Source organism: Bos mutus, chromosome 22, assembly GCF_027580195.1.
Source record: "Bos mutus isolate GX-2022 chromosome 22, NWIPB_WYAK_1.1, whole genome shotgun sequence".
Classification (NCBI taxonomy): Eukaryota; Metazoa; Chordata; class Mammalia; order Artiodactyla; family Bovidae; genus Bos; species Bos mutus.
The window spans coordinates 17,774,073-17,797,671 of NC_091638.1; the positions used below are offsets into that span (position 1 = coordinate 17,774,073).

Sequence of the window (23,599 nt, forward strand, 5' to 3'; positions counted from 1 at the left end):
GACCGAAAGGAGGAGGCATGAGCCTAGACTTGGAAAGGTTTGGCAAGGCCTGGATGAGGTTTGATTCTAGGCTGTCTTTTTCTAAAATTCAACAGACATTCATTTAGTAAGGTGCACTACAAAACCCGCCTGCGGGCTTTTTAACCACACAGGTGCGCACACAGCCGTTGTGGGAGGGTGGCGCTTGAGCAATAAGATCTTTGGCTGCTCTCCGCCCACGTACTGCAACTCCCAGCATGCTCTGCAAACGCGTCAGGCGCGTCGCGGACTGATGACGTAGCTCGGTAGCGCGGGGAATTTCGAGTGGCTGAGGAGAGCGGGAGACCAGCGGGTAGCGGACCCCCCTCAGTTTCTTTAGAGGAGACTATGGACTCCCTGGCCGAGCCCCGGTGGCCTCCGGCCCTGGCAGTCATGAAGGTGAGTGCCTTGGGGAGGTCGGGGCCGTCTGGGCGACCGCGAGAGGCCAGCCCCACCTTGAGGAGGAGAAAAAACCGGGCGCCAGCGGCCAGCTGGGCCAGGATACTCGGCTCTGCCCCGCTGCTTGCCCTCGCGTGACGCTGGGCCTGTTTCCTCCTCTGGCAAGTGCCGGGAACAGGCCTCGGTCACTGATGGTGAGCCGAGATTGGCCGTCGTATTGAACGAGATACTCTGCGGTTCAGTCACAACAACAACAATGATCCTGAGAGAAACATTACTCCAAACTGTGGAAATGACAGTGACACCTAATCTTTTCTCAGGGCTCACGGCGTGTCAAGTATTATGTAAACTCTCCCAGTACTTTAGTGGAGAATCTCCCACAGTGACACCCGACAGAGTTTGGGTGGATCTTGCTTCAAAAACATTTATTTAATCACCTAGCAAAGCAGGTGGCCTCCTTTACATTTCCTTTCATTTCTTTTAATTACGCTCAAGAAGCCTAGTGCTAATTTACGTTCAGTCCTCCCTAACTGTGTTCTAACTCTTAACTCTTATACATCTCTTTCTCTCTCAAACACATCTGGATTCTCGCTTAGATTCGCTTAGACCAGCCTTTCATTTTATTGAAGTCTTTTACTATTAAATAACATTGATTTTTGCTCCATGGACAATAGTGGTGAGGCCTGGATTCCTACAGTGTTTGATCGAGAGCGAATACACTGTGCTGTACTAGCTAAAAATCAGTTGCCTGGTTTTTCATCTTATTCTGTGATTATTTCAGTGTGTGACTGAGCAGGATCACGTTCTCCTTCTGTTGCTCCGTTTTAACTAGGAATTATGGTATCTGCCCCACTCACTCATAAGATGAGTTTGAGGATAAAGTGAAAGGACTTGAAAGAGGTGAATATCTGCTGTCATCAGTGTCATCTGAAGTGCCTGGTGACTTGAGATCACCCCATAGTGAAAAGCTGACATCGTGGAAGGATTTTGGAAAGCTGTGGTTCTGCGTTTGTGGTGGCCTTGGCACCAATGTACAGTGGAGAAAAGCATATATTGAGTTCCAGTGGTTGTGTGTTTAACTAGTCTCTGCCTCCTATATAACTGTGTGACCTTGATTCAGTTACTTAACTTCGCTGAGCCTGAATTTCTTCAACTATAAACTGGAGACAGAAATAGTTCATATAATTGGTTAAATGAGTTGATGTATGTGGGTGGGGATCCTGTTTGGTTTATTCCCGGTGCCTAACACAATGCCTGGCACGTCGTGGACGCTCAAAAATTATTTGCTTATTGATTGAAGGTTTTTTTGTTGTTTAGTCGCTAATTCGTATGTGACTCTTTTGTGACCCCATGAGCTATAGCCAGTCAGGCTCCTCTGTCCATGGGATTTCCCAGGCAAGAATACTGGAGTGGGTTGTTATTCCAGGGACAAAGAATTAGCTGTTTCCTGAAGTAGCTCTATTTGGAGTTCTTTCTTATAATGAATAGAAATCAAACCCCAAATCCATAATTTCTAACTGAGGATCCATGGAAAAACTTTGGTGTTTGAATTATTGATATATTGTTTTCTGTATGTATTTTTTTTAAAGAAGAGAATTCATAATTTTCATTTATTTTTCAAAGGGATCCGTGATCCAGAAAACTTAAGAACCATTGCTCGAATGATTCAGTCTTCTCATCTAGTCTGTACTTCCCGCTTCTACTTTCTCTAAGTTGAGGAAATCTTAGGGCATCCACTGAACTGGACGTTTGTACAGGAATGTTATAGCTCATCGGATGTGGTGTCACCTTCCACGGATCTTGCTCAGCACATCTGGCAGAACCACTCCTCTAGGAGAGGATGGCAATAGTGAAGGAAGCAAATAGACCAGGTGCCAGGTCTTTGGCTTCTGGTTCTGCGTCTGCTCTTACCTGATTTTCAGCACAGTCCTCTAGCTTTTTGCATCTAGATTACCACCCAAAATAATTGTAGATTTGGGCATTTGAATGTTTATTTCTCTGAGTTTATTGTTCCAGGAATTTGTTTTTGACAGATTATAGATGTTTGTTTGTAGATAGTAGAACAAATTAAAATTTAGGGTAGGATAAAGGAGAAAATGAAAGTTATGTAGCATCCTACTATCCAGAGAGAACCGCTGTTTAATGTTTTCTCTTATCGTCCTTCAGTTCTTCTCACGTCTGCTTATACACACACATACTCACAATGTGTATATGTATTTAAAATTTGGAATCACCATGGAGTCAACTTCTTGGATTTGACTCCATTTGTAATCTCTATAGGCTTCATCTGTAAAATTGGCATACGGATGCTATAGACCTCCTAAGACTATTAAACTACATAGTTCTGTTGTTATGTATTATTATTGTATATTTGTTCTCAAATTAATCTTTTTGTCTGTACTTTTAAATTTGGGCTTTCCAGGTGGTAAAGAATCCACCTGCCAAGCAGGAGAAGTGGGTTCGATCCTTGGGTCTGGAAGATCCCTTGGAGAAGGAAATGGCAACCCACTCCAGTATTCTTGTCTGGGAAATCCCATGGACAGAGGAGCCTGGCGGGCTACAGTTCATGGGATCACAAAGAATTGGACATGAATTAGCAACTAACAACAACTTTTAAATTTAGGTCAGACACTCACATGTTTCAAAAAGTATGTGAAACAACGACTTGCCTGGTGGTGGAGCAGGTAAGACTCCACCGTGTGGTACCACGCAGAAAGCACTGGGCTGACAGGCAGCAGGGAAACCGGAAGTTTAGTCCTGATTGACTGATGTGCACCGTGCAGTAGCCTGCTCTGGATGCACGTGGACGCATTTGTGAAGCAAGGGTTTTAATTGGATACTTTCTGATGTTTGTCTGTGGTATTCCCTGATTTTGGGACCTTTCACCCAGCAGTGACTGTAGGCCGGGGAGTGGGGTCTGAAGAGGAGAAGGCTTGGAATAGAAGCTGGAAACACATGGCAAGTGGAATAAGAATAGAGTAGGCCTCTTTTTTGTAAAGGGCTGGCAATATGGAGTGGGAATCTGAATAAGTCATATGGAGGAGGTTTTTCTCTACCTTGCAGTTTACGTGGACTTAACTTTTAAATTTATATATATGACACAGAAGTATTATTAACTTGTTTTTTTAGGGGATGGAGAAAGAATTCTGTGGCAGATGTTCCAAATGGCAGATGTTCCAATCTTGGTGGCTTTCTGATAGGTATATATGTATTTTTGTATTTCAGAAAGTAGATGATTTGCTGCGGTGTGGAATTTGCTTTGAATATTTCAACATTGCAATGATGATTCCTCAGTGTTCACATAACTGTAAGTATGTATTGTTTCTCTGAGTTAGAAAAATGTGATTTTTACATAAAGTAGTGTTAATTTGACACCAAAGATAAGTACACATATTTATTATTTAAGTACACTTTTAACCTCTCTGTCTTGAAGTTTTTGGAAGGTCTTTCCACTATCTCCGTCTTGGATACTTTTATGCCTTTTATAACATTTATGGGAATGAAGATTTTGATCACTATATATGGTTATTTGTCCAGCACTTTTTAGATTTTAAATTTCATAATTTTTGTTTTTGACAGAGTAAGAGATAGGTGGTTCAACCAACTAGTCCTTGGTGTATAATTTTAAAGTTTAAAAACCCTGGTGGATGAGTTTTCCCACTGAAGAGTATTACAGACAGTTTTATCACTTAACTTGCTTTGTGATGGTGGAAAGACTCAGGTATTGAAATGTGTCTGTACTTCTCTTTGTGAGTCTAGTATGTATGCATCTTTTATACTGCAGTTTGATGTATTTAGTACACAGGGGTGCACCTGTCCTGTTCAGTATCTGGGTGTCCAGTTTATGGCTTATCTAGGCAATGGCACCCTACTCCAGTACTCTTGCCTGGAAAATCCCATGAACGGAGGAGCCTGGTAGGCTGCAGTCCATAGAGTCGCTAGAGTCCAACATGACTGAGCGACTGCACTTTCACTTTTCACTTTCATTCATTGGAGAAGGAAATGGCAACCCACTCCAGTGTTCTTGCCTGGAGAATCCCAGGGACGGGGAAGCCTGGTGGGCTGCCGTCTATGGGGTCACACAGAGTCGGATACAACTGAAGCGACTTAGCAGTAGCAGCAGCAGGCTTATGATCTTTCTTATTCTCTATCTTTGAGTTGGTTTGTGTTGGAAAGTTAAAAAAAATTTAGGCTTAAAAATGGCTTTAATGGGTAGTAGTAGCAGCAGCAGCAGCAGTAGCTTTGGTGGAAAAGTTTCCATAAAGAAGACATATGGTAGCAACATGAGCATGAGAGATAAGCTAAGCTTGACTAGCTCTTCACTTAAACTAGGTGGGTGAGTTTGCAAATGCCCGTCATTTCTTCAAATGTGAAACTCCAGAGAGTAGTTTCTGCCTTAGGAGATGGTTGGGAGAGTCAGATGTAGCGAGTCCAAAGTTTGGCACATTATAGGGCCTTAATAAGTCTTAGTTTCCTTCTAGGGTGGATTCATATTAGGAACCAACATAAGTTTTGGGGATTGTTTCTAAATCTGTATTAAAATCTTCTTGATTCAGATATAATTTACATGTAATGAAAGGCATCTATTTCAAGTGTGCAGTAAAGTGTACAAGTGAGTTTCAACAAATGTTTATACCATATAGCAATTATGGTTAAGCTTGAACATTTCTGTCACTAGATAGAGTTCTTTCCATGTCAGTCAATATGGCCCCAGGGAATTTACATGTGGGTCTGTTTCTGGGTTCTCCTCTGTTCTATTGTTCTTTATGTCTATATCCTTGTGCCAGAATTACACTGTCTTAATTATTGTAGCCTTTTTAGTAAGTCTTCAAGTCAGGTATTGTTGCTACTCCAACTTTGTTTTTCTTTATCAACATTGTTTTGATTCTTTTAGGATCTTTGCATTTTGTATGCATTTTCATATAAATTTTAGAATCAGATTGTCAGTTTCTTTCCCAAAAAAGCCTGCTGGGATGTTTACTGTGAAGTAAAGTTGCTCAGTTGTGTCCGACCTTTTGTGACCCTGTGGACTGTAGCCTACCAGGCTCCTCTGTCCATGGGACTTTTCAAGCAAGAGTACTGGAGTGGGTTGCCATTTCCTGATTGCACTAAATCTAGAGATCCATTTGAGGATAATTAATATGCAATTTATGGGGTCATAGAGTCGGACACGACTGAGCGACTGAACTGAACTGAACATCTTAATGGTGTTGTCTTCAGTATATCATCTTTTGCTTCTTCTTATATCTGTGGTACTGCACAGCCTCTGGAACTGCAGCAAACTGCTCAGCTGTCTTTTGTTCCTGGTGGCCCCCAGGCATCCATCAGCACTCTGAGTCAGGCAAAGTAGAAGCAGTCCCTCAGGCAGTCTCTGGAGAAGCTGAGATACTGGTCGCATCTTTCTCTCTTCTCTTTGATTCCGAAGGAGAAGCCACTGAGCTGTATGAGCCTCCATCTGTACTGTGGGTCCTCTGGAGCAGCGGCCCTGCTCTTTTCTCTTCTCCTTAGTCTCTTTCATATTCTACCTTCTGGAGTAAGTCTGTTCAGTGCTATGGGTTGGGTGAGATAGAAACAAGTCTCTTAGGCAGCCTGCTGTAAAGTGGGAATGTTGGATGCATGTTCTTCCCTAAAGAGAAGCTGAGAGCTGGGAATTCTTCCTTTTTACTCCCAGGGGAGGAGTAATGGTGAATGATTGAGTCCTCATCCAAACCTTTGTTCTCAGTGACTCTGACCTGGTTCTTTTTCTTATCAGTGCTTTGATTCAGGCATGGTGGAAACCAGTTCCTGGGGCAGCCCCATGAGAAGTCTGAACATTTCATCTGTGATTCAGTCTTCTCTCCCTCTCTCTCCCCTTCCCCTGGGAAAAGCTGGGAGTTGTGAGTCTCCCTCTGATTATATGGTGCTGAGCCAAGGATAGGAACTCTGGCAAGTGAGGGCCACATATTTCCTACCAGCTTTGATGTGGCTGATTTTGTGCTTGTCTTGGGGTATGTGAGCATCTGAACTGGTATCCATATTTCTCACAAAGGGAGTTGGTTTCTGTCTTGTTGATTTGTGTTACCATGGGGAAAACAGTGGCTGGCTTCCTGTTCTGCCGTCTTTCTGACATCATCCACTCGCTCTGGCTAATCTACTCTCATACTAAGGTATGATGCTCTGGGGTATCTACTCAACGCTCAAGTGTTTAATGAGGTTTCTGCAAACCAGCTGCTAGAAATTTTATGAACTCTTGGCCCTTTGTTACCACTCCAGTTATGGTTCTTTCCCTGGAAGTTGATCTTTATCTGGCCTCATGGATCCCTGTATATGTGCAGATTTAAGTTCAGACATAGAATTGAGTAGATATGTAGGCATGTTTCTGGAGGTCTTTACATATATGTAGCTTCTTTCTTTTTGGTACTCTGCTGTGTGAATTATAGCTGCGTGGATTGCCCTGAACTCTGATCTTTGTTTTCTCAGCTAGCAAGACTGATGGGCCTTTGGCTTTCCTTCCTGTGCTATGGTCAAGAAATTGCCTATGGGCAGGTATCTTGGGCTGTGGTAGAACTTCTCTCATTTCTATAGTTGTCCAAAGTCTGAAAGTAGAGAGTTTTTTTCATATTTCCCCCAGTATTTTAGTTGTTTGGTAGAAGGAGAGTGACTTTGAATATTGGTTACTTTCTTTTGGACAGACATGGAAGTCTACTCTGTAGATTTTAATTATGTCATTTTAGGGAAGAAAGATGACTTTTTAAAGGAATTGCGTGAGCCCTACTTAGCTGAAAAACTGGTCTTTACTTCCATTCTCTTTTTTTCTTGTTTCTTTGTCACATACAGTTATCACTGATGTCATTCTTTATCTAAGAAGTCGGTGGAGAGTATTTCCAATAATGATAATTTATTTTATGAGTGGTTATTTTTCATACTCTACCTGTCATGATTCAGTAAGCTTTTCTACTAATCACCCATTGTCACAGGTTCCCTCAAGACTAAAAGTTGCTCTGGGTCTATAATTGTGTTAATGACACAAAAGCCCCCAGAGCTTAGTAGAAGCCAAACTTAGCTGTCATGTTCTGCTGTCATCCTGGATTGACTGGAATTAGTGACTCAGAATCCTAGCCACTTTGCTGATGCTTAAACATGTCAGGATTTGTCTTTTTAAATTCTTTTATGCTGTTTTCCTATGTGTAGCCTTTTCAGTATGGGTAACAAACACTACATTTGCATATCTGCTGCTATTAAGGTTTGAGTGAGGTGCAGTGGCAGAATGTGGGGCAATTAAATTGATCCAAATTCATGTTGTTAAAGAATACTTTTACGGGGAGAGGGCCTGGGTTTACTCCAATCCATAAAACACCATTAAATGAGAAATGTTCTCACTAATAGATTGATCTGCTCAAGTGCCAGTTTGCTTTGCACTTGCTCAGTTTTTCTGACTTGATAGTGGGAGATGCTCAAATGTTTACTGCTAGATGAAATCATTGGGTTTAGGTACTATTAAATTACCACTATTTTAGAGATGAACCAGCAGTCATTTTTCTTTTCCTTTTGTGAATTTTGACTCACTAAATTAATTGAGGCTTATATTGGAATAAAAAGCAATTTAATTTTACTAAAAAAAAAATGAAATGTGAAGTGTTCCATTTATTGACGTTTGCTCAATTAAGAGGTAATGTAATATTCTTTCAGACAAATAATCAGTGTTATTCTTCTTTTTCATTCTTATGAGGCAGCATTGTGAAATAAGACGGGGAAGAAGAGAGATAGTTACATATACGGAAAGGACATGCAATTATGCAGAACCACACTTACAGACGGAGAAGGCAATGGCACCCCACTCCAGTACTCTTGCCTGGAAAATCCCATGGATGGAGGAACCTAGTAGGCTGCAGTCCATGGGGTTGCTGAGGGTTGGACATGACTGAGCGACTTCACTTTCACTTTTCACTTTCATGCATTGGAGAAGGAAATGGTAACCCACTCCAGTGTTCTTGCCTGGAGAATCCCAGGGACAGGGGAGCCTGGTGGGCTGCCGTCTATGGGGTCGCACAGAGTCGGACACGACTGAAGTGACTTAGCAGTAGCAGCACACTTACAGAAATGCTGGAGTGCTGGTCGTTAGTTGAAAGAATGTTATTCTCTTATCAGCTCACTGGTCAACTTAACACTGGAATTGGAGGCAGAGGCCAGCCAGCTTTCCTCAGCTTTGAAAGGATCTCCTATTCCTTTCAAACTTGGAACTGGATTTTCTCTTTTTTTTTTTGACTTTATTTATTTATTTTTTTAGATCTGTTCCTGTTACTTTATTTATTTATTTTTTAACTTTACAATATTGTATTGGTTTTGCCATATATCAACATGAATCTGCCACAGGTATACACGTGTTCCACATCCTGAACCCTCCTCCCTCCCCGTACCATCCCCCTGGGTCGTCCCAGTGCACCAGCCCCAAGCATCCAGCATCGTGCATCGAACCTGGACTGGCAACTCCATGGATTTTCTCTTTTTTAATTGGACACTTCAAAATTATTTTTGAGATGGTTTATTTTCTCATAAAATCCTTAAGATCACATGCCAAAGGGTTTGGTTTAAGTTTTAGAAACTTGATTTTTATTGTCAGGATGCTACGCTCTTCTGATACATAAAAGCCAGCAGACGGCTGTATCCTGCTGGAGATGAGAAATACCTCCTTCCCTGGGCTTGCTTGTTTCTGTGAAGCTACCCTTTATTTCATTGTTTTACTCTTCCCTCCCCCACCCTATACACATGACTCACAGTTGAGCTTTGTGGGTGGAAAAACAAACTACACAGGTGATTTAAATAAAGCCACCTAGGAATACATGGTTCGAAGGCCTTCAGCTGCTCTACTTTGAAATATGGTTGCTCACTGGAGAATAAATTATGCTGGTCTGCAGTTCACCAGCACATATTTGATAGTAGACTTGGAAGTTGAAAGTAAGCCAAGGGCTTCATCTACTTTGGACTAGTGTCTGGTCTCCATATTTCAGAAGAAAACACATATCAGATTATGCAGAAGAGGAAGATGTGGCCTCATTTTACATACCCTAGTACGTGTGGAGGTACTGATTAGATACTTATTGGTACTATATAGGTATATAAAATAAGTATGTGTTATAAGCAGGTTATAATATTTTAAATAATTAGTTAGAAGTATGTTAAAAGCATGGACTCCGGTACTTGCCTTTGCCACCTATTAACTCCATGATCTTGGGCAAGTTGGCTAAGCTCTATGCTGTGTTTTCCTTCTCATAAAATGGGTTTCAGAGCTGCTGTAATGATTGAAAGTGTTAATACATTTACCATGCTTATAACTGAGCACGCAGTAAGTGCACAATGTTATGTTAATGAAATTGCTAATATTTGTCTCTTTTCTTTTGACTTACCATAAAGTTTCTTATGGTTCAACCTAGTAACAAAAACATATTAATTTTTAAAAAATAATTGTTATTCAATCAGAATCACGTATTATGGATGTGATTTATTGGTCACAATTCATTGATTCAGTATGACTGGGGATAGAGCCTATTAGACCACTTCACTAAGGGGTCTGTGTGTGTGTGTGTGTGTGTGTTAGTCACTCAGTCATGTCTGACTTTTTGCAACTCCATGGACTGTAGCCCTCCAGGCTCCTCTGTCCATGGGATTTTCGAGACAAGAATACTGGAGTGGGTTGCCATTCCCTTCTCCAGGGGATCTTCCTGACCCAGGGATTAAACTTGGGTGTCCCGCATTGCAGGCAGATTCTTTACTGCCTGAGCCACTATGGATCCCCTTCACTAAAGTGAATTTGTGCTATTAGCACATTAGCTACTAGTACAGTACCATTCAATTTGCCAGGTTTTGGGAGATAATTTTACACTGCCTTGGGTGTGAAGAATTGAGTTCATGCCAGTTTCTACTTGAATTGTTAAAACTTAGTACATTGTCCTTAATACACTGAATTGTATGTAATTGCCTCACTGCTTTCCTTGAGGTCAAAAACCTTTCCTTATAACAGAGCTTGCTACAAAAGTGTTTGTTAAATGCAGGATGAAGGACCTTATTTACAGAGTTAGAATGTAGAAATCCCTAATTTGATAATCTGGTATATATTATTTCTTAACATATGTATAGATCTTGTTTCAAAATTTATATTTTAGAATGCTAGGCAGTGGAGATATCTGACCTGTTTATACAAAACTATCCTAGTTCTTACCTTATGTTTCCTTCATTTTACAAATGGAAGATACAGAGAGAGATACATGTTGCTTATAGAGTTGTGATGTGCTAGGGACTCAGGATTACTATTATTTGATATGTATTGCTTTCCCAAGAATGCTACTAAGTCATATTTGCAACTGTGTGTAGTTAGAGTCCATGTACTAGAATTTTAAGATTATAATGATAGACCTTAGATGGTGGAAATATTCTAGGGCTTAAATCAACTTGTTAGAAGTTGAAAGTGAAAGTGAAGTCGCTCAGTGGTGTCTGACTCTTTGCAGTCCCGTGGACTGTAGCCCACCAGACTCCTCCATCCGTGGAATGTTCTAGGGAAGGTTACTGGAGTGGGTTGCCATTCCCTTCTCCAGGTGATCTTCCTGACCCAGGGATCAAACCCGGGTCTCCCGCATTGCAAGTAGATGCTTTACCGTCTGAGCCACCATGTAAATACTTTAGAAGTTAGGTTCCAATATTATTATACAGCTTAACTAATTGATTATGTTGCATTTGTGTTTTTGCAGACTGTTCTCTTTGTATAAGAAAATTTCTGTCCTATAAAACACAATGTCCAACTTGTTGTGTGGTGAGTTTTTTCCTTTTCTTTTTTTCCTTTAAAGCTAACTGATTGGTGCAGATATTGCTGCTTTATGTATACACATAAGCCATGGGAAGATGCATGATTATTGAATTAAGCTATATCAAAAACATTTTCAGAAAAGACTTCTAAAATACATGTATGGAGAACTGGGCTTTGTTCAACTGTTTATTAAGATTTCTGATAACCTAAATGTTTTTTAGGAAGAAAAAGCTAATTTAAGATCAGGATATAGCACACTTTAAATTTATGAACTATGTTTTTTATGGCTCCTCATTTTTTAAAAATTTCTCAACTTGGGTAGAAAATCTGATGGAAGGATCATTTATTTGCAAAGGATTGATATTGTAGTATTTGTGCAGCAGGCAGAGATTTAGTTTAACTGGCCCCTTACCTCTTGCCCAAATCAGACCTTCAGGGAAAACACCAGAAAATTTGTTAAAGTTTTCGAAACATTTCATGTAGTTGAAATAGGTGTAGGTGAAAAGTTGTAGGTAAAAAGGTAAAGGAAATGGAGGTAGGAGTAAAGAAAGAAAAAGAAGTAGAATCTGGTGGAAAGGACATTGGGGCTAGTTAAAGGGTTTCGGTTCTAGTTTGGTAGGTCGTTGGTGTCAGGATGTCATTGAATTCACTCTGCTTTCAAGGCTAATCTCATTACAACAACTAGGGATGTTGCTGTCCTCAAGGTGGTATCATCACCGAGATTAACTGTATGCAAAATATTCATGCTATTCATTATTCATGCTAAATAACTACGGGTTTATTGTTTTCCTCTTGCATTCCTGAACACCATTCTTGTTTTTAAAGTCTCTGAGCACCTCAGTCTCCTCCTGCATTACTGCTTAAAAGAGCATCTCTGTTCTTTGAAGGAGAAATTTTGAGGGAAACAGTGCTGCCATTTTGAAGAAGGATTCTTGCTCATATTAGGTTTTAATTTAGGCAGTACAGAGTGCATATGTTTTTATCAGATGCTTCGGAGAGTTTTGAATCAGACTTCCAGTCAGCAGATAGTGATTCACTGTTTTAAAATTCCATATTAGTATGAGATAAATGAACTTTATTTTGAGGCTTTCCTGGAAGACTTAGTGGGATGAGGAGTCTCAGGAGGATGGGGCACACATTTTCAAAAATGAGATTATGACAAGTTAAGTATTGTTGCTGACCTTTTTCCATCTGTTGTTTTTCTTTTCTAGACAGTCACAGAGCCTGATCTGAAAAATAACCGTGTTTTAGATGAACTGGTAAAAAACTTGAATTTTGCACGGTATGATTTAATTTTGTGACTAATCCCTAACTGCTTTTGCCTTTGATATGTGTTCCTCCCTTTGCTCTTTGAACTTTTGAGGATTAGGGAATGCAGTGTTGCATATTTAGGGGTAAAAGAAAGGATGCGACCATAGTCGTTAATCACATGTGAACAATCTGATCATAATAAGAGTCTCTTCCTTTACTTAACAGAAAGTCTCCTGTATGAAAAACAAGTTAGAATGTAAATTTGGGCACTTACTTTTGAGTAGTTCAGAAATGCTTCAGCTTCATCTTTTGTTTTTTGTGCCCAGCATTAGAATCAGCTAGGTTCCCAAGGAGCCCTGGTTCCTTTCATTGGGGAATGGTATTTAGAAATCAGGATCTGGAGCTGGGTATGCTCATTATTACTGGGGTGCCATTGCTTCTAAACCCTCTCAGTGGACAGAGCTGGGTGGCATATGCATGGGTATGTGTACACACATAAATGTATTACAGTTTCTGTGTCTGTTATATGTTAATCCACTAATCCTTACTGTGATTTGCTCAGCATGTATAAAATGATGTGTAACGTGAAATATGTCATTGCTGGTGCTCTATGATGTGTAGCTTTACTTCTTAACTGTCAAATGCATGATGGTGTTTAGTGAGTGGTCACCCAGAGGAATTTTAAAAGGCATGGTTTATCAGATGATATGTTGACTTACTTTTAATCATTCAAGCCAAGCAAGAAATTTTAGTAGAACTGTACTGTGTTTAGTTAATGGCTAGGTGGCTACATACTTAAGTTCAATGACTTCCAAGCTTGTTGGAATATTCTTAGAGGTACATTACATTGCTCCCAGAACTGTAAAGAAATTTCTTTCAATAGAATTGCAAGTTTATTCATTGGTTTGCATCCTAAAGATGATTAGATTTACTCCTTTGAACTTGCCTAATGTGGCATTCTAGAAATTGACTAGCTGGTTATTTCCTTAAGCAAAGTCATGAGAAGATGGTATACTTTCCTAGATTAAGATACTCTGAGATTCTCTGATGCTCATAATTAAAGTGATAGCTTTTCTCCTTTTTATCTATTTATTTTGAGCTGTGCTGGGTCTTCGTTGCTGCACAGGCTTTCTCTAGTTGTGGTGAGCGGGGACTACTCTAGTTGCAGTGTGTGGACTTCTCATTGTGATGGCCTCTCTTGTTGTGGAGCACTGGCTTCTTGGGTGCACAGTCTTCAGTAGTTGTGGCAGGTGAGCTTAATAGTTGCAGTTCCGGGACTCCAGGGCACAGGCTATTTAATAGTTGTGGTGGGTGGGCTTAGTTGCTCCACAGCACGTGGGATCTTCCTGGACCAAGGATTGAACTCATGTCTCCTGCATTGGCAGTCAGATTCTTTACCACTGAGCCATCCAGGAAGTCCTGCTTTTCTTATTTCAAAGTCCTTCATCAGTTAGATTTTGAAGTCAATGAGAAAAGATGGAGCTGTATATTTAGAAACGAACTGATTGGGGATTAAAAAAGAAAAGGAATTGATGGACTGTTTGCTTTTTCCTCATATGGTAAAATTGTATCTCATGGGTTCTTTTTTTCCTCAGCTGGTATTGAAAGCTTAACAACCTCCCTGCTAGGAAACAGGGAGTGTTACAAAGAACAGCCTCTGTTTGTTGAAGAGAAGTTATCGGGTTCATAGATCCTTTGGTAACTTAAAGGGAAGCCTTGGAATGATTGCAGTCTCTTCTCTCCTCCCTGAAGAAACAGGGTATTTAAGTATTCTTTATAGTGGATTTGGTGAGGTAGGAAGCATTCTCTGTAGATTTGGGATGGATTTTATCATTTGCTTCTCCATTTGCCTTCTTGGAATTGCCTCATGGTGAACATTTCTTGGACATTTGTCATATCTAAAGTGCTTAATTTGCAAAATTAGTAGGGATACAATTCAAGCTATTCAGTTTCATTACTTGTTTGAAATCTTGATTAAGATCAGTGAGGGAGGAAGTTTAATTTTATGAATAAAATGTAAGATATTTATAGTTTGTTAATTTTATTTCTTCCTCTCTTTCCCATCTATCATTGCCATTTTATGATATTATAATTTTTAAAAATTTAATCTTCTAAACCAAATACCAAAAGAGTATTAGAAATAATTCCAAAGGTTTTTGGGAACAGGGCTGACATGCAGATCTTATATTTTCTTCTTTTACCTTTTATTTTCAAGGAACAAGTTTGTTCCCCCCAGTGATTCTGTTTTATTTAAAATAACACTCTTAAGAAATTGTTTTATTTATATACAACATTTAGAATATATTTATTAGATTTTTAAATACAGATTTAGAATGTATTTATTTGGAAATTTATTTAGAATGTTGTTGTCTAAGTGGAACTTTATTCTTGACCTAAGTAAGAAAATGTTGTTTTTGTATTTTTGCATAGCAGCCAGTCTGCATGTGTATTATAATTTTTACAGCTTCAGCATGTAGAGCATCATTTATTGCTTTGGTTTGTCCACTGTTGAGGTATGAATTTTTCTCCAGGTGCTTATTTCAAGTTTAAAAATTTAAACAAAGAGGATGTACAATATAATTTCACCTTTCCTTATAGTATAGTTTAAAGCAGACTGAGTTTGGATTCGGGCAGAACTAGGTTTCCATCTTGGCCCTACTTGATTTTTTTTTTTAATTGTATTTTATTTTTAACTGGAGGATAATTACAATATTGTGATGGTTGCTGCCATACATCAGCACAGACTTCAGACCCTACTAGTTTTGATATGAGTGTGATCAAGATATTAATCCTTTTTAGCTTCTTTTCCACATCTGAAAGATGGGAATAATATTCTGGACACTTTGAGAAATTGCTGTAAGGATTAGAAATGAAGAGATATATTAAAAGATACCCAGCATAGTACTGTATCTGAAACACAGGAACCTAAGAAACTGTTCCTATCATTACTGTCCTATATGTTTTATGTATTTATATTGTGTTGCTCTGATAGATGTATGTGCACACCCTGTGGAGCTGATGAGAACTCGTGCTTGGTGGGCCTCTGCCTGTTTAACCAAATGGTCCCAGGTTGCATGTCCTGGATTATAACAAGTATTTACAGGGACTTGGACTAGTTACCAAAGTCCATGGATTTGATTGCATGGGTTTTATGACTGCCCATGTTTACCCAGAGACCTGTTTTCACTTTTGATTCTTAGCCACATTTTGGAAAGGTGAAGTTATTGTATAGTTAACTAACAGGCAAGATTTTCCTGTATTTTATTGAGTCACAATTATTTTGAAAGTCCACAATTCATCCACTTTGAATGTTAGTGATGAATGCTGTGAGGTGTTGTAATGCCAACTCAATTTAATATATAGGAATAATGGAAATTGAAGGAAAGATTAGCAATTCAACTTTAAATATCAGTTTTGGAATTAATATTTTCACACAGCTCATTTTTAAGTTATGTAAATTGCCATAAACAGTCTCATGGTTTTATAAATACCAATTATACGTTCATGGCTTCCAGATTTATGGCTGGAAGCCATGAATGGCTTCTCAGCTAGATCTCTTTCCAAGATATCAGCCTCGTGTATCCAACTGCTTATCTCACTTACCTCTGCTTGGACCTCTTAAAACCAAAACTAAACTCTGGTTCCCTCTGCTGCCCCCACAAACCCCACTCCCAATCTGCTGCTCCACAGTCTTCCTTTTCTTAGTAAATGGCAGCTCCCTCCTTTAATTTGCTTAGGCCAAAAAGTCATTCTTGACCCCTCTCTTTCACACTCACTCTGTTGTTTCATCAGTAAATCCCATTGGCTCTATCTTTGCTGTCGCTGCAGAATCTGACAACTTTCCCTCACTGTGCCAACATTATCCTCTCCCAGCCAGCGTCAGCCTCAGTACGGTGATAACTTCTTAGTGGCCTTCTTAACTCTTCTTTTGTCCTCTTTCAGTTCTTTTAGGGACAGAAACCTAAGTGATCCTTGAAAATAAAAAGTAGGTCATACTGCATGTTGTTCAGAGGTAGTTTCCTGTCTCATTGAAGTAAAAACTGTTTGTCTCTGTGGGAGTCCTCCCGGCCCTACAGGGCAGGCTCCCAGACTTATTCACCTGCTTGTCTCCGCTTGGGTCATTCTGCTCCAGTCACAGTGACCTCTCCCTGCTTCTCAAACATGGTGATCACACTCTGATCTTAGAGACTTTGTACTTAAAAAGTGAAACAGTGTTTCCCTAGATGTTCACATCCTCGAATTCTCCACTTTCTCTGGACTCTGTTTTTCATAGGCATCTTCTCAGTGAGATCTTCTGTGACCATCCTGTAAAGAGTATCATCCCCTCCTCATTGTCGGCTTCCTTTTTTTTCTCCCCCTATAGTACTTTTTACCTATGTTGAGAGTGTCTATTCTCTGTTCCTTTACTATAGTGTAAGATTCATAAGGATATAGAAACTGTTTTGTTCTCTCTGATTTCCACTGCTGAAATTAGCAGGAACATGGAAAAGTTAATGAATTTTGACTTTAGCATGAAGCATAACATTATTATTGCCATGGTGCCACTCTCTGCCACGTTCTTTTTTTGGCATGTGTTGAAATAAGAGAGCAAATTGGAAGAGTAAGATGAATCTGGATTGTGAATAAAAACAAAAAGGAGTTCTCTCTAGGATAGACACTTTGCTGAAATGTGTACCCTTGTAGTAGCTTGGAAGTGATTTATAAGTGACCGTTTTATCCAGCAGTTGAATAAGTGTGCCTTTTACTTAGTTATAATGAGATGAAAGCTTTTCTGAGAATCTTCTTTGAACCAAACCCAGATCCTAGAAGAGAAAGACTTGTAACGATTGCAGTTCTTTATTTTTACTTTATTTCTGTTTCCTCACAAAGATGTATTTTCTTTGTAGGAATGTTTTTAATTATATCTGAATCTCTTTAATATATACTACTACTCTTCAAGTTTCTGTTTGTTTCTTTGTTGGCTTTGATGAGTAGTCTTTTTCAAGGAATTTGTCCATTTCATCTAAAATTATAACTTTATTGGTATGAAGTATCTATAATATCCTCTTATTATCTTTGAATTTCTGTGGGGGTTTTAGATATCTCCTTTTAATTCTTTGCTTTTGTGTTTTGTATTTTCACTCATTTTTCTTGCTTGTTCTTGCTAGGGCTTTCCTAATTTTGTTCATTTTTTCACAGAACCAGCTTTTGGCTTTACCAATTTTCTTTTGTATGTTTACTTTTTCACTAGTATCTGTTATTACTATCTTCTTTGGGTGTAATTTGCTGTTAATTTCCTAACCTTTTATATTGGAAATTTAGGACATTGATTTTCAGTTTTTCTATTAACTTATAAATTGTTCACTAATGACTGTTTTGGTGAACCCCAAAGCTGTGGTTCAATTCAGAATATTTTCTGATCTTCATTGTTGTTTGACTTAAGGAATTATTTAGAAGTGTGGTGCTTCATTTCTTAACATTTGGAGATTTTCTAGTTATTTTTTCATTATTGAGTTTCATGTGAATTCACAGTGGTCACAGAAGATACACTAAATTATTTCATTCCTTGTAAATTTCTTGAGATTTACTTTATGGCCCAGAACATGGTCTATGCTATTGAATGTGCCCTGTATACTTGAGAATATTGTATATTCTCCATTGGTGAGATATGATGTTTTTAATTTGTTAATTGTATCAATTTGGTTAATTGGATTGGTTCAGATCTTCTGTATTTTTACTGATTCTTGTCTGTTTTGTTGGAGTGGTGTGTTTAAATGCATACGCACTTTTATTTAAGCCAACAATTATTGTGAACTGGCTATATCTCTTTTTAGTTCTGTCAATTTTTGCTTTATACATTTGAAGCTATGCTATGAAATGAATAAAGTTTATGAGTTTATGGCTTCTGATTAAATTGATCATTTTGTCAAGGTGAGAGGCACCTCTTTCTCAATGCTTTTGCCTTAATATCTATTTTGTCTGTTGTTAGTGTTGTCACATTGACTTTCTTTTGATTTGTATTTATTTACATGGTACATCTTTTCTCATCCTTTTTCCCCTAATCTTTCTGCATCTTTTTAAAATGGTTTCTTTTAAATAGTATATAGTTGTATTTTATTTTATTTTTTAATCTAGTCTGACAGGTTTTGTCTTTCAGTTGGAGTATGTATGTATCATTGTATTTAATTGGTTACAGTAATATTTTTGCATTATTTAATTCCTCTTTTTACTGTTTTGAGTTATTTTACTTCCATGTATGTTATAAATTCCCTAAGACATTGCTAGTGTATTTTAAAAGTCAATACTGTTGTGTTTAGCCACATATTTTCTTTTTCTGGAGCTGTTGATTCTTGTTGACACTTTATATGCTTCTATCTATAATCATTTTCTCTGTGCTCAGGAACAGTTCTTGCAGTATTTCTTGTCCGCTGATGAGGAGTTCTTATAGCTTTTGTTTGCTTGAGAATGTATTTTGCTTTCATTCTAGAAGAATATTTTCAATAGGAATAGGATTCAGTTTGATTTTTTACCTACTTTTAAGATGTCATTCTGTTATCTTTTTTCTTCTCTAGTCTTTGTTGACAAGTCAATGATATTTCTTACTGTTATTTCCTTAGAGCCATTGTTCTTAACTGGGAATGATTTTGCTTTCTTTTTACCTCTTTCTCCAGGAAACATTTGGTAATGTCTGGACATGTTTTGGTTGTCCTAGTCTGAAGTTAGGGGGGTTATGCTATTGATATATCTATAAGGCACAGAACAGTCTCTACAGCAAAAAATTATTTGACTCAGTATTGGTAATGCCAAGGTTGAGGAACTGTGCCTTAGAGGTAGTATATCTTATTTTTCTGTGGTTGTTTAAAAGATTTTCTCTGTATTTTTTTCAGTAGTTTGGTTATGTTTGCCTAGATTTCATTTTCTTTGTTTATCCTTTTGGGATGGATTTTAATTCCCTCTTAGAGTATACATTATTTTATTCATTTGTCTATTTTTTCTTTTTTCTTTAACATATTGGTCAGAGTTCTTTTGAAATTCTTCTAATGCTACTCAGATCACTTCTGGATCTGCTTCTAATGACTATTTTGTCTCTTGGTTAGTGGATAATGTCTTCTTTGCATGCCTAGTAATTTTTAAATATGTGTTGAATATTATGAATGAAATGTTATAGAGGCTGTGAATTGTCTTCCTTTGAAAGATGTTGAATTTTGTTCTGACAGGCAGTTAAATTTCTAGCTCTTCACTTATTCCGTCAAGGCCTGGTTTAATTTCTGTTAGATTTGCTCTGTTTCACTTTTGTTTCTATTTCTAGAGGAGGATCCTTCTTCTTAAGGTACAGCCTTTGTGGGGTTTCAGCTGAATGTCTAGAATCTTTACCAGAGTCTCCCAAGTTTGGCTGGGCTCAGATTCCAACAGTTTCCCTGTACTGACCTTGAGAATCTCAGCTTCATGACATCTGCTTCCTGTCAGGTCTTCTGTGACTTCGTCTTATGCTTCTGCAGCCCTGGAGATGATCAGTAATTAAGGAGCATTTCTCAGCAGATTTTTAGGGTATTTTGTGGCTACTCCCTGCTCAGCACCCTGTGCCTCCAGTCCTAGCATCCTTTGTCCAGAGCTCTAATCTCTATTCCCTCTACCCAGAGAGATCAGTGGTCCCTGTTTTGACTTTAATACCCAACTCCCAGAGCATGCTTCCATGGGAAATTCTTGTGGAAATGATGGATCACCTCAAGTTTCTCTTCTGTCTCAGGGATAGTAGCCTTGTGTTGATTATAGATCATGCTTATAAATGGTTTTGTATGTTTTGTTGAAATTTTAAAGTTACTTGTGATTGGAGAGTAAGTCATACAAGCTATTCTCCATGGCCAGAATCTCAGGTCCCTTTGTTATCTTTTATAGACAGATTAACTGCTTTTAAAGTCAGGTTTATTGCTTTGTATTTTATTCTAGAAGAAACACTGGTTGCCATTATGCAGTAAGTTCTGTATTTCACAGAAACAAATGTTAATTGAGAAAACAGCTTATGTCGGTTAAGTTGTGTATATGTAAGCTGACATCTTTATTATCTGTTGTGTTTTCTCTGCTTCAAGGAATCATCTGTTGCAGTTTGCCTTAGAGTCACCACCCATCTCTGCTGCTTCCTCCTCTTCAAAGAATCTGGCTACCAAAACAGACACCGCTGTAGCCTTCAGACATTCATTAAAACAAGGAAGCAAGTTAATGGAGAATTTCTTGATCAGAGAAAGTGGTGGTTCTGCGTCAGAGTTGTTGATAAAAGAGAATGAAAGCAAATTAAGCCCTCAGAAAAAGTTGAGCTCTCCTGCGAAGACCAGAGGGACTCCTTCTGCAGTAAAGTCAGCTCCAGGTTCCTCAGAGGACAGTGTTCTTGAGACACCCTCTACATCAGCCTTGAAACAAGTTACTAAAGGTAGGAAATTATTTTCACATGTTTTATTTTCTTAGTGGAAACCTTCCTATCCCACATGTTATAATAAATAAGCAGGATTTTTGCGGGGAAATGATGGGAAAGGGCAGACCTCGTAACAGCCTCGCACATGGATGGAGGCAGTGCTTCCAGATACGTTTTCTTTCTCATAGAATAGGAATTCAGGCTGATGGCAGGAAAAACTAAGCATTTTTAGTTAGTTTATGCTTCACATATGGCTTTGTGTTTTTCAGCTTTTCTTCCCCCTCTCATCCTTCATATCAGCTCCAGTTTAATATTGAAGAGCTCTTTTTATCTTATTATATCATCACTTGAATATTTCCAAGCTGTTTTGACTGGCATTTATAGCCTTGGACAGTTTGACTGCTACCCTGCCTGTCCATCCTTGTTTCTCATCTCTCCCTCTCAAAAATCCTTCTGCTCTAGCCAAGCTGATCTCCCCTTTATTCCTTGAAAACGCTCAGGGATTAAAAACCTATAGCCTGTCACCTGTTTTTATAAACAAGGCCTCACTGGAACACAACCATGCCCATTTGTTTACCTGTTGTCTTCAGCTGTTTTCATGCTAATGACTTAGTTTGTTGATTGGGTCAGAGACCACCTGGCCCCCAAAAGCCTGAATCTTTGTTCCCTGAGCCTTGACTGAAAATGTCTGCCAACCCCATTCCACCTTTCCAGACTCTGTGTAGGTCTAACCATTCTTCAGTTATGTTATATAGTATCGGTCTTTCACATCACTAAAGTGTGGCAGCACTTGTTTTCTGGACAGTTTGCTTAACTTTTTGATGACTAGGTCAACTTGTTTAACCTCTTGTTTCCATATCTTATTGGCAGTGAAGTTCAGAATACCTTTTAGGCAGAAACTCTGTCTTAGACGTCTTTGGTATACCCATACCACACATAGTGCAGGGCTGTTAGTGGTTACTAAACTTAGGTTGAAATTAATTCGTTAGTACTTGAGTGTTTACATTTCATATAGATACGTGAATTTTTCACTTGTATTTCCTAGCATATTTTATCTTTGGTCAGTTTTTGATCAATTGACAGTTTTTATTGTAGTGTTTTTAAGTGGATATCATTTTTCCCTGAGCAGAACTTGAATTCTTAGAGTGAACCCATAGCATATAAAGTAGATAAAGTTTGCTTTGCTCCATTAAAGTGGAGATGGAGGGCCTCACCTCCCCTACATCCCTGCCTGTTATCCATGGTGGCCTCTAGGCCCTGAGGCACCTCCAAAGGTCCCTGGAGCCCTATCAGTTTCAGAATGATTGTGTTTCTGCTTTTTAATGCTACACTTATATAGGCATACCTTGGAGAAATTGTGGGTTTGGTTCTGCAATGGGACCAATACCACAATAAAGTGAGTCAGTTGAACTTTCTTGTTTCCCAGTGTGTATAAATATTATATTTATGCTATACTGTAGTCTGTTATGTATGCAGTAGCGTTATATCTAAAAAAAATGTATACACCTTAATTTAAAAATACTTTATTGCTTAAAAATGCTGACAGTCTCACTCTTCACCAAAGAAGGCAAGAGTAGGAGAAAAGACAGTTTCTTCAGCAAGTGGTGTTGGGATAGCTGGACAGCCACATGTAAATCAGTGAAATTAGAACACACCCTCACACTGTACACAAGAGTAATTTCAAAATGTTTTGAGGACTTAAATATGAAACACGACACCATAAAACTCCTAGAAGAGAAAGTAGGTAAAATGTACTAGTTTTCCTAAGTCAGTCTCTCAGGGCAGTAGAAATAAAAGCAAAGATAAACAAATGGGACCTAATCAAATTTATAAGCTTTTGCACAGCAAAGGAAATCATAAACAAAGCAAATAGACAACCTGTGGACTAGGGGAAAATATTTCCAGGTGATGCAACCAATAAGAGCTTAATTTCCAACATATACAAACTGCTCATAAAACTCAATAACAAAAAACAAACAACTGGATCAATAAATGGGCAGAAGAGCTAAATAGAAATTTCCCTGAAGAAGACATACAGATGGCCAGTAGGCACATGAAAAGATGTTCAAAATGGCTTATTGCTCAGTTCAATTCAGTCACTCAGTCATGTCTGACTCTTTGGGACCCCATGGACTGCAGCACGCCAGGCTTCCCTGTCCATCACCAACTCCTGGAGCTTGCTCAAATTCATGTCCATTGAGTTGGTGATGCCATCCAACCATCTCATCCTCTGTCATCCCCTTCTCCTGCCTTCAATTTTTCCCAGCATCAGGGTCTTTTCAAATGAGTTAGTTCTTCTCATCAGGTGGCCAAAGTGTTGCAGTTTCAGCTTCAGCATCCGTCCTTCCGATGAATATTCAAGGTTGATTTCCTTTAGGATGGACTGGTTGGATCTCCTTGCAGTCCAAGGGACTCTCAAGAGTCTTCTCCAACACCACAGTTCAAAAGCATCAATTCTTTGGCACTCAGCTTTCTTTATAGTCCAACTCTCACATCCATACATGACCACTGGAAAAACCATAGCTTTGACTCTACAGACCTTTGTTGACAAAGTAATGTCTCTGCTTTTTAATATGCTGTCTAGGTTGATCATAACTTTTCTTCCAAGGAGCAAGCATCTTTTAATTTCATGGCTGAAGTTATCGTCTGCAGTGATTTTGGAGCCCCAAAAATAAACTCAGCCACTGTTTCCACTGTTTCCCCATCAGTTTGCCATGAAGTGATGGGACCAGATGCCATGATCTTTGTTTTCTTAATGTTGAGCTTTA

The 23,599-nt window shown here is 38.8% G+C and overlaps 1 protein-coding gene across 5 annotated transcripts in view; it reads left to right on the forward strand.

The window, feature by feature from the left end:
* The first annotated feature begins 279 nt into the window (after positions 1-279).
* Positions 280-23,599, forward strand: part of RAD18 (RAD18 E3 ubiquitin protein ligase) — a 114,446-nt gene continuing 91,126 nt past the window's right edge. For all 5 annotated transcript variants that reach the window (XM_070359453.1, XM_070359454.1, XM_005907084.2 and 2 more), the window contains exons 1-5: positions 280-417; positions 3,643-3,724; positions 11,139-11,200; positions 12,406-12,476; positions 20,512-20,849. In XM_070359453.1, the coding sequence (XP_070215554.1) occupies positions 367-417; positions 3,643-3,724; positions 11,139-11,200; positions 12,406-12,476; positions 20,512-20,849 (604 nt within the window). In that variant the 5' untranslated portion in view covers positions 280-366. The remainder of the gene's footprint in view (positions 418-3,642; positions 3,725-11,138; positions 11,201-12,405; positions 12,477-20,511; positions 20,850-23,599) is intronic.